Here is a 13,751-nt window from a genome sequence, read left to right as displayed (position 1 = left end):
AGAACCAGGTAAAGTGGGGCAAAGACCCCAAGGGTGGCACAGGGACCCCAGGGTGGCACAGGGAGCCCAAGGGTGACAGGAGGACACCAAGGGTGGTACAGGGACCTCAAAGGTGGCACAAGGACCCCAAAAGTGACACTGGGGACACCAAAGGTGGCAATGGGGACACCAAGAGTGGCATCAGGGACACTGGGGACACCCAGGGGTGGCACAGGGAGCCCAAGGGCAGCACTGGGAGCCCAATGGTGACACTGGGGACACCAAGGATGGAACAGGGACCCCAAAGGTGGCACCAGGGCCAGGTAAAGCAGCTCAGGGACCCCAAGGGTGACACTGGAGACACCCAAGATGGCACAGAGAGCCCAAGGGTGGCACAGGGACCCCAAAGGTGACACCAGAACCAGGTAAAGTGGGGCAAAGACCCCAAGGGTGGCAGAGGGACCCCAAGGGTGGCACAGGGAGCCCAAGGGTGGCACAGGGACACCGAGGGTGGCAGAGGAATCCCAAAAGTGGCGCAGGGACCCAAAATGTGGCACAGGGACACCAAGGGTGACACAAGGAGCCCAAAGGTGACACTGGGACCAGATAAAGTGGGACAAAGACCCCAATGGTGGCACAGGAACCCAAAGTGACACTGGGGACACCAAGGGTGGCACCAGGGCCAGGCAAAGTGGGACAAAGACCCCAAAAGTGGCACATGGACCCCAAAGGTGACAGGAGGACCCCAAGGGTGGCACAGAGAGCCCAAAGGTGCCATAGGGACCCCAATGGTGGCACCAGAACCAGGTAAAGCAGCACAAGGAGCCCAAAGGTGGCACAGGGAACCCAAAGGTGGCACAGGGACCTCAAGGGTGGCACAGGGAGCCCAAATGTGATACTGGGGACACCAAGGACCCCAAAGGTGGCACAGGAACCCCACGGGTGGCACAGGGACCTCAATGGTGGCACCAGGGCCAGGTAAAGCAGCACAGGGACCCCAAAGGTGACACAGGGACCCCAAAGGTGACACTGGGACCAGATAAAGTGGGACAAAGACCCCAATGGTGGCACAGGGAGCCCAAAGGTGACACTGGGGACACCCAGGATAGCACAGGGAGCCCAGGGTTGGCACAGGGAACCCAAAGGTGGCACTGGGGACACTGGGGACACCAAGGATGGAACAGGGACCCCAAGGATGGCACCAGGACCAGGTAAAGGGGGACAAGGAGCCCAAAGGTGGCACAGGGACCCAAGGGTGGCACTGGGAGCCCAAAGGTGGCACAGGGACCCAAGGGTGGCACAGGGAGCCCAAAGGTGACACCAGGACCAGGTAAAGGGGGACAAAGACCCCAAGGATGGCACAGGGACCTCAAGGGTGGCACAGGGACCCCAAGGGTGGCACTGGGGACACCCAGGATGGCACAGGGAGCCCAAGGGTGACAGGAGGACACCAAGGATGGCACAGGGGACATCAAAGGTGACACAAGGACCCCAAAAGTGACACTGAGGACACCAAGGGTGGCACCAGGGGCCCCAAAAGTGACACTGGGGACACCAAAAGTGGCACCAGGGACCCTAAAAGTGACACTGGGGACACCAAAAGTGGCACCAGGGACCCTAAAAGTGACACTGGGGACACCAAAGGTGGCAATGGGGACACCCAGGGTGGCACCAGGGACCCCAAAAGTGACACTGGGGACCCCAAAGGTGGCAATGGGGACACCCAAGATGAGCCCAGGGGTGACAGAAGAACCCCAGGGGTGGCACAGGGAGCCCAAAGGTGACACTGGGGACGCCCAGGGTGGCACAGGGAGCCCAAAAGTGGCACAGGGAGCCCAAGGGTGGCACCAGGGTCAGGTAAAGTGGGACAAGGACCCCAATGGTGGCACAGGGACCCCCAAGGTGGCACAGGGAGCCCAAGGGTGACAGGAGGACACCAAGGATGGTACAGGGACCCCAAAGTGACACTGGGGACACCCAGGATAGCACAGGGACTCCAAAGGTGGCACTGGAGATACTGGGGACACCAAGGATGGAACAGGGACCCCAAAGGTGGCAGAGGGAGCCCAAAGGTGACATGGGGACCTCAAGGGTGCCACAAGGACCCCAAAGGTGGCACAGGAACCCCACGGGTGGCACAGGGACCTCAATGGTGGCACCAGGGCCAGGTAAAGCAGCACAGGGACCCCAAAGGTGACACTGGGGACACCCAAGATGGCACAGGGAGCCCAAGGATGGTACAGGGACCCCAAAGGTGACACCAGAACCAGGTAAAGTGGGGCAAAGACCCCAAGGGTGGCACAGGGACACCGAGGGTGGCAGAGGAATCCCAAAAGTGGCGCAGGGACCCAAAATGTGGCACAGGGACACCAAGGGTGACACAAGGAGCCCAAAGGTGACACTGGGACCAGATAAAGTGGGACAAAGACCCCAATGGTGGCACAGGAACCCAAAGTGACACTGGGGACACCCAGGATAGCACAGGGACCCCAGGAGTGGCACTGGGAGCCCAAAGGTGACACTGGAGACACTGGGGACACCAAGGGTGGCACCAGGGCCAGGCAAAGTGGGACAAAGACCCCAAAAGTGGCACATGGACCCCAAAGGTGACAGGAGGACCCCAAGGGTGGCACAGAGAGCCCAAAGGTGCCATAGGGACCTCAATGGTGGCACCAGGACCAGGTAAAGCAGCACAAGGAGCCCAAAGGTGGCACAGGGAACCCAAAGGTGGCACAGGGACCTCAAGGGTGGCACAGGGAGCCCAAATGTGATACTGGGGACACCAAGGACCCCAAAGGTGGCACAGGAACCCCACGGGTGGCACAGGGACCTCAATGGTGGCACCAGGGCCAGGTAAAGCAGCACAAGGACCCCAAAGGTGACACAGGGACCCCAAAGGTGACACTGGGACCAGATAAAGTGGGACAAAGACCCCAATGGTGGCACAGGGAGCCCAAAGGTGACACTGGGGACACTGGGGACACCCAGGATAGCACAGGGAGCCCAGGGTTGGCACAGGGAACCCAAAGGTGGCACTGGAGACACTGGGGACACCAAGGATGGAACAGGGACCCCAAGGATGGCACCAGGGCCTGGTAAAGTGGGACAAGGAGCCCAAAGGTGCCACAGGGACCCAAGGGTGGCACTGGGAGCCCAAAGGTGGCACAGGGAGCCCAAAGGTGACACCAGGACCAGGTAAAGGGGGACAAAGACCCCAAGGATGGCACAGGGACCTCAAGGGTGGCACAGGGACCCCAAGGGTGGCACTGGAGACACCCAGGATGGCACAGGGAGCCCAAGGGTGACAGGAGGACACCAAGGGTGGTACAGGGACCTCAAAGGTGGCACAAGGACCCCAAAAGTGACACTGGGGACACCAAAGGTGGCAATGGGGACACCAAGAGTGGCATCAGGGACACTGGGGACACCCAGGGGTGGCACAGGGAGCCCAAGGGCAGCACTGGGAGCCCAATGGTGACACTGGGGACACCAAGGATGGAACAGGGACCCCAAAGGTGGCACCAGGGCCAGGTAAAGCAGCTCAGGGACCCCAAGGGTGACACTGGAGACACCCAAGATGGCACAGGGACCCCAAGGGTGGCACAGGGACACCAAGGGTGACAGGAGGACACCAAGGATGGCACAGGGAGCCCAAGGGTGACACTGAGGACACCGAGAGTGGCACCAGGGGCCCTAAAAGTGACACTGGGGTCACCCAAGGGTGGCACAGGGAGCCCAAAGGTGACACTGGGGACACTGGGGACACCCAGGATAGCCCAGGGAGCCCAAGGGTGACAGGAGGACACCAAGGGTGACACAGGGAGCCCAAAGGTGGCACAGGGACCTCAATGGTGGCACCAGGGCCAGGTAAAGCAGCACAGGGACCCCAATGGTGACACAGGGAGCCCAAAGGTGACACCAGGATCAGGTAAAGCAGCACAGGGACCCCAAAAGTGGCACTGGGGACACCCAGAATGGCACAGGGACCCAAGGGTGGCACAAGGACCAGGTAAAGTGGGACAAAGACCCCAAAGGTGACAGAAGGAACCCCAAGGGTGGCACAGGGACACCGAGGGTGGCACAGGGACCCCAAAGGGGGCACAGGGAGCCCAAAAGTGCCACAGGGACCTCAAGGGTGGCACCAGGACCAGATAAAGTGGGACAAAGACCCCAAAGGTGACACAGGGACCCAAGGGTGGCACAGGGACCTCAATGGCGGCACCAGGACCAGGTAAAGCAGCACAGGGACCCCAAGGGTGACAGGAGGACACCAAGGGTGGGACAGGGACACCAAAAGTGGCACAGGAACACCAAGGGTGGCATAAGGACCCCAGAGATGGAACAGGGACCCCAGGGTGGCACAGGGACCCCAAGGGTGACACCAGGACCAGGTAAAGTGGGACAAGGACCCCAAGGGTGGCACAGGGACCCCAAAGGTGGCACAAGGAACCCCAAGGGTGGCACAGAGAGCCCAAAGGTGACACCAGGATCAGGTAAAGCAGCACAGGGAGCCCAAAAGTGGCACTGGGGACACCCAGAATGGCACAGGGACACCAAGGGTGGCACAGGGAGCCCAAAGGTGGCACAGGGACCTCAAGGGTGGGACAGGGACCCCAGGAGTGGCACAGGGACACCGAGGATGGCACAGGGACCTCAAAGGTGACACCAGGACCAGGTAAAGCAGCACAGGGACCCCAAGGATGGCACAAGGACCCCAAAGGTGCCATAGGGACCCCAAGGGTGACACCAGGGCCAGGTAAAGCAGCACAGGGACCCCAAAGGTGACAGAAGAACCCCAAGGATGGGACAGGGACCCCAAGGGTGACAGGAGGACACCAAGGATGGCACAAGGACCCTGAGAGTGGCACCAGGACCAGATAAAGCAGCACAGGGACCCCAAAGGTGACACCAGGACCAGATAAAGTGGGACAAAGACCCCAATGGTGGCACAGGGACTCCAAAGGTGGCACTGGAGATACTGGGGACACCAAGGATGGAACAGGGACCCCAAAGGTGCCACAGGGACCCCGAGGGTGGCACAGGGACCCCAAATGTGACACAGGGACCAGATAAAGTGGGACAAAGACCCCAATGGTGACACAAGGACCCCAAAGGTGACACCAAGTCTGTCCCCGCTGTCACCGCCGGGTTTTATTGGCCACATCCTGCGCCAACCTCCTGAGGCCGGGGTTGGGGTACTCGGGGTTCTCGATGGCCCCGGGCCCGAATTTGAGCTCCAGGAATGCCCGGGGAGCGTTGGGAGCTTTGGCCACCAGGCCTGCAAAGGGCACCGTGCCCAGGGGCACCACGAGGCTCTCGGGGAACTCCACGTCCTGCCTGTGACCCAACCAAGTGTCCTTGGTCATCAAGGCCGTGCCGGGCCGCACGTAGAACGGCCAAAGGTCCACGTGGAGCCGGTTGGCGCGGCTGAAATGCACGCGGAAAAATTCCCCCTCGGCCGCTTTCTCCCAAAGGAAACCTTGAGGATCCTCCACCGGTCCTCCAGATGCCACCACTTGGGCCAACCAAGGACATTTGGGGACGTCCTCGAGGTACAACCCGACGTCCACGTCGTAGTCCCAAGGGATGATGTCCCCGAGGCGCACGGCGCCCAAGAGGGTCCCCCCTTCCAACCAATGGCGGATTCCAGATGTTTCCAGCTGCTCCAGGACGTGGCGGGCGGTGGCGCGCAGGGCCCGGAGGCAGCACGGGGGCGTCCAGCGCCCGGCCAGGAGATACTCGGGGGTTTGGCGGCGCACGGTGCCGAAACAGCGCGGGGTGTCCTTGGCGCAGCCGTGCCAGCGCCGGGAGCCGTCGGGCAGCACCTCCAGCTTGATCCCAAACTTCTCCAGCAGCGCCCGGCGTTGGGCGTCCGAGGAGCTTTGGGATCTCCAGAGGGCGTGAGGGGACAGGAGGGGACGAGGGGACGAGGGGAAGGAGGAGGAGGCGGGGAGGAGGAGGAGGCGCCAACCGCGGGCGGCGGCTTGGAGGGACAGCGAGGTGAGGACGGGGCGGGCGAGAGGGAAGGGAAGGGCGAAGAGGTCGCGGGCGCGGAGGAGAAGAACGGCCGGGGCGCCATCGAGGGCACCGCAAAGGTCACCTTGGTGGCCATCATGGTGGTCACCACCATCATCATCATCATCATGGTGGTCGCTCTTGTGGTCGGCGTGGCCGTAGCGAACCGTCCACGCTTTGACGTCCACCTCCAAGCTCAAACAACGCGGCCGCCGCCGCCCCACGGCCGCCGCCACCGCTTTGACGGCGCCGTCCGTGGAAGCTTCCAGAACGTCCCTCATGCGCCTCAGCAAACCGGGAGCGGCGCGGGCGCCGTCCGGCACCAAAGCCACGTGGCGGGTGCGCACGGCCAGCTCCGGTCGCGGCGGCGGCCGGTGAGGCTCCGGCCGAAGGGACAGCACGGTGACGCCGGCCGGGAGCGACACCGGAGGGTACGGGGACACCTCGGCCGCCACCAGCACGGCCACGCCGGGCAGCGAGGAGAAGGAGCGGGCGGTGGCGGCCACGTCGTGGTCGGGGCCGTCGAAGTCGCGGAGGATGACGGTGACACCGGGCACGGCCTCGGGGACGGCGGCGCGCCGGGGGTGGCGGCACTGAGGGGACGCCGGGGGGAGCAGGCGGGAGCAGAGGAGGAGGAGGAGGTTGAGGGTGATGGCGGCGGCCAGGGCGGCTTGGCAGGGGGTGATTCTCATGGTGGGAGGTTAATTAAGGCATGAATCAAGCGGTTAATTAGTTAATTAGGCGGCTCGTTCGTTAATTCGTGAGTTAATTGGACGGCGTCGCTGCGCTCGGGTCTGTGGTGGTGGTGGCGGCAATACCCGAGGTGACCACGCGGTGGCGCTGTGGAGATGGAAATGTTAATGAGGGGCGCTTCATGAATTTCTTAATGAATTTCCCCGTGGTTAAACGCCGCCCCCAAAGCTTCCAAAAATCGCCTGGGAGCTCTTAAAAACCTCCAGAAAAATCCTAAAAGCGCCCCAAAATCCTCTCAAATATGCCAAAGAGCCCTGAAATCCCACATAACCCCCCCACAATGGCCGCCCCTAAATGTCCTAAACGCCCCAAAATTCACTCGAGCGGTTCGAAGACCCCCAAAAAAAACTCAAACCTGCCAAAAAGCCTAAAAGCCTCCCCTAAATATGAAAAATGCCCTACAATGCCTCAAATCCCTCCAAGATTCCCTGTAAAACCCCCAAAATGCCCTGTAACCCCCCAAAGACCACCCCTAAAAACCCCCAAAATCCCCTCTAACCTCCCAAAGATCCCTGGGAAAACCCTAAAACCATCAAAAAAATCCCTCTAACCCCATAAAAAACCCAAAAACCCCAAAGATTCCCCAAAAAAACCCCAAATTCCCTCACAGCCCCCCCCCCCCGTTTCCACGGCAACAACGCCTCCCGTTAGCCCCGCCCCTTCCGCATAACCACGCCCCTTTCCCGCCCCACTTCCGGCTCTCTTTGTGGCAGGAAGCCGCTGCCGCCCGTGGCTCCCTTTGTGGCAGCCGCCATGGCGGCCGAGCGGGCTCCAGCGGTCCGAAACCTAAACCCTAAAATCCCTAAAAAAACCCCAAAATCCCCTCTAACCCCACAAAAAAAAACCCAAAACGGCCAAAAATCCCCCAAAAAACCCAAAATTCCCTCACAGCCCCCCCGTTTCCACGGCAACAACGCCTCCCTTGGCCCCGCCCCTTCCGCATGACCACGCCCCATATCCGGCTCCCTTTGTGGCAGGAAGCCGCTGCCGCCCGTGGCTCCCTTTGTGGCAGCCGCCATGGCGGCCGAGCGGGCTCCGCCGGTCAGGGCCCAACCTCCGCCCCCCGGCCCCGTTCCCGGCCCCGCTCCGGGCCCCGTTCCGGGCTCCGAACCCGCGGCACGAACCGGCCTCAGCCTGCCGGGCATCCTGCACTTCATCCAGCACGAGTGGGCGCGGTTCGAGGCGGAGAAAGGGCGCTGGGAAGCGGAGAGGGCCGAGCTGCAGGTAATGGCGGCGGCGCTGCCCTCATGAGGGGAGGGACGGTGAGGGGACAGCGAGGGGGACACGGAGGGGACAGCGGGGGTCACCGGGGTGGGGTGGCCGCTGCTGGCGCCATCTTGGGAGGAAATGGCGGCCGGGACGGCGGGGAGGGGGTGGGGACACCGGGAAGGGGCGGGGGAGGCACCGGGACACGGCACCGGGGATACTGGGAGGGGCACTGGGATGGACTGGGAGGGTACTGGGGATACTGGGAGAGGCACTGGGATGGACTGGGAGGGGCACTGGGATGGACTGGGAGGGTACTGGGAGGGTACTGGGGATACTGGGATGGGCAGTGGGATGGACTGGGAGGGTACTGGGAGGGTACTGGGGATATTGGGATGGGCACTGGGATGGACTGGGAGGGTACTGGGGATACTGGGATGGGCACTGGGAGGGTACTGGGGATACTGGGATGGGCAGTGGGGAAACTGGGATGGCACTGGGATGGGTACTGGGGATACTGGAATGGGCAATGGGAGGGTACTGGGGATACTGGGAGGGACTGGGATGGGCACTGGGGATACTGGGAGGGGCACCGGGAGGGTCCTGGGATGGACTGGGGATACTGGAATGAGCACTGGGATGGCACTGGGAGGGACTGGGAGGGACTGGGATGGTACCGGGGATACTGGGATGGGCACTGGGGACACTGGGATGGCACTGGGAGGGGCACTGGGATGGACTGGGAGGGTACTGGGGACACTGGGAGGGACTGGGATGGGCACTGGGGATACTGGGGATACTGGAATGGTACTGGGGATACTGGGACGGGTACAGTGATGGGTACTGGGGATACTGGGATGGGCACTGGGATGGCACTGGGAGGGTACTGGGGATACTGGGATGGTGCTGGGGAGACTGGGATGGGCACTGGGTGACATCCCTATGACACCACGGATCCCTGATGTCCCCAATGTCCCTGAGTGTCCCCAATCCCCCCAATGTCCCCAATCCCCCCAATGCCCCCAATGTCCCCAATCCCCCCAATGTCCCCAATCCCCCCAATGCCCCCAATGTCCCCCAATGTTCCCCATTGTCCCCAATCCCCCCATTGTCCCCAGTGTCCCCTCTGATGTCCCCTGTAATGTCCCCAAGGCACAGGTGCTGTTCCTGCAGGGCGAGCGCCAGGGCCAGGAGAGCCTGAAGGGCCCTGAGTGTCCCCAATGTCCCTGAGTGTCCCCAATGTCCCTGAGTGTCCCCAATCCCCCAATGTCCCCAATGTCCTCAATGTCCCCATTCCCCCAAATCCCCCCAATGTCCCCAATGTCCCTGAGTGTCCCCAATGTCCCCAATGTCCCCAATCCCCCAATGTCCCCAATGTCCTCAATGTCCCTGAGTGTCCCCAATCCCCCCAATGTCCCTGAGTGTCCCCAATGTCTCCAATGTCTCCAATGCCCCCAATGCCCCCAATGTCCCCAACGTCCCCAATGTCCCCAATGTCCCCAAGTGTCCCCCAATCCCCCCAATGTCCCTGAGTGTCCCAAGTGTCCCCAATGTCCCCAATGTCCCCCAATGTCCCCAATGTCCCCAATGTCTCCAATGCCCCCAATGCCCCCAATGCCCCCAATCCCCCCAATGTCCCCAATGTCCCCATTCCCCCCAATATCCCTGAGTGTCCCCAATCTCCCCAGTGTCCCCAATGTCCCCGATCCCCCCAATCCCCCCAATGTCCCTGAGTGTCCCCCAATGTTCCCAATCCCCCAATGTCCCTGAGTGTCCCAAATCCCCCCGATGTCCCCAATGTCCCTGAGTGTCCCCAATCCCCCCAATGTCCCCATTCCCCCCAATGTCCCCCAATGTCCCCAATGTCCCCAATCCCCCCAATGTCCCCAATGTCCCCAATGTCCCCAATCCCCCCATTCCCCCCAATCCCCCCAATGTCCCCAATGTCCCCAATGTCCCCATTCCCCCCAATGTCCCCAATGTCCCCAATGTCCCCAATCCCCCAATCCCCCAATGTCCCCAATGTCCCCAATGTCCCCAATGTCCCCTCTGATGTCCCCTCTGATGTCCCCAAGGCGCAGGTGCTGTTCCTGCAGGGCGAGCGCCAGGGCCAGGAGAGCCTCAAGGGCCCTGAGTGTCCCCCAATGCCCCCAATGTCCCCAATCCCCCCAAGTGTCCCCAATGTCCCCAATGTCCCCTTTAATGTCCCCAAGGCACAGGTGGCGTTCCTGCAGGGCGAGCGCCAGGGCCAGGAGAGCCTCAAGCTGGACCTGGTGAGGAGGATCCGGATGCTGGAATTCGCCCTCAAGCAGGAGAGGTGGGGAAGAAACCAGCAAAAAGTTCTGGACATCAGCCAGGAATCCTAAAAAAAATACACAAAAATTCTAAAAAAATAGCCAGGAATCCTAAAAAATACCCAGAAATTGTAAAAAATACCTAAAAATCGTAAAAAAAAATACCCAGGAAATCCTAAAAAATACCCAGAAATCGTAAAAAATACCCAGGACTCCTAAAAATGAACTCTAAAAAAACACCCAGAAATCCTAAAAATCACTCAGAAATCCTAAAAAATACCCAGGAATCCTAAAAATCATCCAGAAATCCTAAAAAATACCCAGGACTCCTGAAAATGAACTCTAAAAAACCACCCAGAAATCTTAAAAACCACCCAGAAATCCTAAAAAAAATACCCAGAAATTGTAAAAAAATAGTCAGAAATCCTAAAAAATACCCAGAAATCCCAAAAAAAAACCCCCAGAAATTGTAAAAAAATACCTAAAAATCGTAAAAAAAACCCCCAGGAAATCCTAAAAAATCACCCAGAAATCGTAAAAAATACCCAGGAATCCTAAAAATGATCTCTAAAAAACCACCCAGAAATGCTAAAAAATACCCAGAAATACTAAAAAATACCCAGGAATCTTAAAAAAAAAATATCTAGAAATCCTAAAAATGAACTCTAAAAAATCACCCAGAAATCCTAAAAACCACCCAGAAATCCTAAAAAATACCCAGAAATCCTAAAAATGAACTCTAAAAAACCACCCAGAAAATGCTAAAAAATACCCAGAGATCCTAAAAAATACCCAGAAATTGTAAAAATGAACCCAGAAATCCTAAAAAAAATACCCAGAAATCCTAAAAATGAACCAGAAATCCCCAAAAAAAACCCCAGAAATTGTAAAAAAATACCTAAAAATCGTAAAAAAAACCCCCAGGAAATCCTAAAAAATCACCCAGAAATCGTAAAAAATACCCAGGACTCCTAAAAATGAACTCTAAAAAAACACCCAGAAATCCTAAAAATCACTCAGAAATCCTAAAAAATACCCAGGAATCCTAAAAATCATCCAGAAATCATAAAAAATACCCAGAAATCCTAAAAATGAGCTCTAAAAATCACCCAGAAATCTTAAAAATCACCCAGAAATCACTCTAAAAAAAATACCCAGAGATTGTAAAAAATAGTCAGAAATCCTAAAAAATACCCAGAAATTGTAAAAAATACCTAAAAATCGTAAAAAAAAATACCCAGGAAATCCTAAAAAATCACCCAGAAATGCTAAAAAATACCCAGGACTCCTAAAAATGAACTCTAAAAAAACACCCAGAAATCCTAAAAATCACTCAGAAATCCTAAAAAATACCCAGGAATCCTAAAAATCATCCAGAAATCATAAAAAATACCCAGGACTCCTGAAAATGAACTCTAAAAAACCACCCAGAAAATGCTAAAAAATACCCAGAAATCCTAAAAAATACCCAGAAATTGTAAAAATGAACCCAGAAATCCTAAAAAAAATACCCAGAAATCCTAAAAATGAACCAGAAATCCTAAAAAAATACCTAGACATTGTAAAAAATACCTAAAAATCGTAAAAAAAAACCCCAGGAAATCCTAAAAAATCACCCAGAAATCGTAAAAAATACCCAGGAATCCTAAAAATGATCTCTAAAAACCACCCAGAAATGCTAAAAAATACCCAGAAATGCTAAAAAACACCCAGGAATCCTAAAAAAAAATACCCAGAAATCCTAAAAATGAACTCTAAAAAATCACCCAGAAAATGCTAAAAAATACCCAGAAATCCTAAAAATACCCAGGAATCCTAAAAATGAACTCTAAGAAATCACCCAGAAATCCTAAAAAAAAAATACCCAGAAATTGTAAAAAATACCCAGAAATCCTAGAAAACCCCAAAACTCCCCAAAAATCACCCCCCAAAAAATCCCAAAACCTTAAAAATGCTGCCCCAAACCCCTCAAAAATCCCCCCAAAAAAACCCTAAAAACCCCAAGACCCCAAATCCCAAAAACCCCAAAAATCCCTGAAAAAACCCTGAAAATGGTCCCAAAAGAAAGCAAAAATAATTCAAAAAATTGCAAAATTCACCCCAAAACCTTCAAAATCCTTCCCCAAAAGCCTCAAAAATCACCCAAAAAAAACCCCTAAAAACCCCAAGACCCCAAATCCCAAAAAACCCCAAAAATCCCTCAAAAAAACCCCAAAAATCACCCAAAAAAACCCCTAAAAATCATCCCAAAAAGCCCCAAAATCACCCAAAAACCTCAAAAAATTCACCCCAAAATCTTCAAAACCCTGCCCCAAACCCCTCAAAAATCCCCCCAAAAAAAAACCCTAAAAATCCCAAAACCCCAAATCCCAAAAACCCCAAAAATCCCTCAAAAAAACCCTGAAAATCATCCCCAAAAATCCCTTAAAAAATCACCCGAAAAAAGCAAAAATAATTCCAAAAAGCCCCAAAATCACCCAAAAAACTCAAAAAATTCACCCCAAAATCTTCAAAACTCCACCCCAAACCCCTCAAAAATCCCCCCAAAAAACCCTAAAAACCCCAAGACCCCAAATCCCAAAAAACCCCAAAAATCACCCAAAAAAACCCTGAAAATCATCCCAAAAAAAGGAAAAATAATTCCAAAAAATTGCAAAATTCACCCCAAAACCTTAAAAAATCCTTCCCCAAACCCCTCAAAAATCCCCCCAAAAAACCCTAAAAACCCCAAGACCCCAAACCCCAAAAATCACCCAAAAAAAACCTCAAAAAATCCCTCAAAAAACCCCAAAAAATCCCTCAAAAAAAAGGAAAAATAATTCCAAAAATTGCAAAATTCACCCCAAAAACGCCCAAAACTCCACCCCAAACCCCTCAAAAATCCCCCTAAAAAAAACCCTAAAAACTCCAAGACCCCAAATCCCAAAAGACCCCAAAAATCACCCAAAAAAACCCTAAAAATCATCCCAAAAACCCCCAAAAAAATCATCCCAAAAATCCTTAAAAAACCTCACAAAATTACCCCAAAATCTTCAAAACTCCACCCCAAAGCCCTCAAAAATCCCCCCAAAAAACCCTAAAAACCCCAAAACCCCAAACCCCCAAAACCCCAAAAATCACCCAAAAAAACCCCCAAAAATCACCCAAAAAAAGGAAAAATAATTCAAAAAAACCCCAAAATTCACCCCAAAAACGCCCAAAACTCCACCCCAAACCCCTCAAAAATCCCCCTAAAAAAACCCTAAAAACTCCAAGACCCCAAATCCCAAAAGACCCCAAAAATCACCCAAAAAAACCCTAAAAATCATCCCAAAAACCCCCAAAAAAATCATCCCAAAAATCCTTAAAAAACCTCTCAAAATTCACCCCAAAATCTTCAAAACTCCACCCCAAAGCCCTCAAAAATCCCCCCAAAAAACCCTAAAAACCCCAAAACCCCAAATCCCAAAAAAACCCCAAAAATCACCCAAAAAACCCCAAAAATCATCCCCAAAAATCCCTTAA

The 13,751-nt window shown here is 55.1% G+C and overlaps 2 protein-coding genes across 2 annotated transcripts in view; one reads left to right on the top strand and one right to left on the bottom strand.

Moving 5' to 3' along the window:
* Positions 1-5,094: 5,094 nt before the first annotated feature.
* On the bottom strand, positions 5,095-6,686 carry LOC139586952 (ribitol 5-phosphate transferase FKRP-like). The gene has a single exon (XM_071420696.1). The coding sequence runs from the start codon at positions 6,684-6,686 to the stop codon at positions 5,118-5,120; it is 1,569 nt and encodes a 522-aa protein (XP_071276797.1). The 3' UTR covers positions 5,095-5,117.
* A 147-nt stretch (positions 6,687-6,833) lies between these two features.
* The window catches only part of LOC139586954 (striatin-4-like), a 40,775-nt gene continuing 33,857 nt past the window's right edge, over positions 6,834-13,751 (top strand). The window contains 2 exon segments of the mRNA XM_071420698.1: positions 6,834-7,971; positions 10,167-10,270. Coding sequence (XP_071276799.1) covers positions 7,765-7,971; positions 10,167-10,270 — 311 coding nt within the window. The 5' untranslated portion in view covers positions 6,834-7,764.

This window comes from Agelaius tricolor, unplaced genomic scaffold, assembly GCF_023055355.1.
Source record: "Agelaius tricolor isolate 1412-34295 unplaced genomic scaffold, bAgeTri1.0.p SCAF_155, whole genome shotgun sequence".
Taxonomy (NCBI): domain Eukaryota; kingdom Metazoa; phylum Chordata; class Aves; order Passeriformes; family Icteridae; genus Agelaius; species Agelaius tricolor.
The sequence above is the reverse complement of the archived record's forward strand: the minus strand, read 5'-3'. Positions and strand labels throughout refer to the sequence as shown.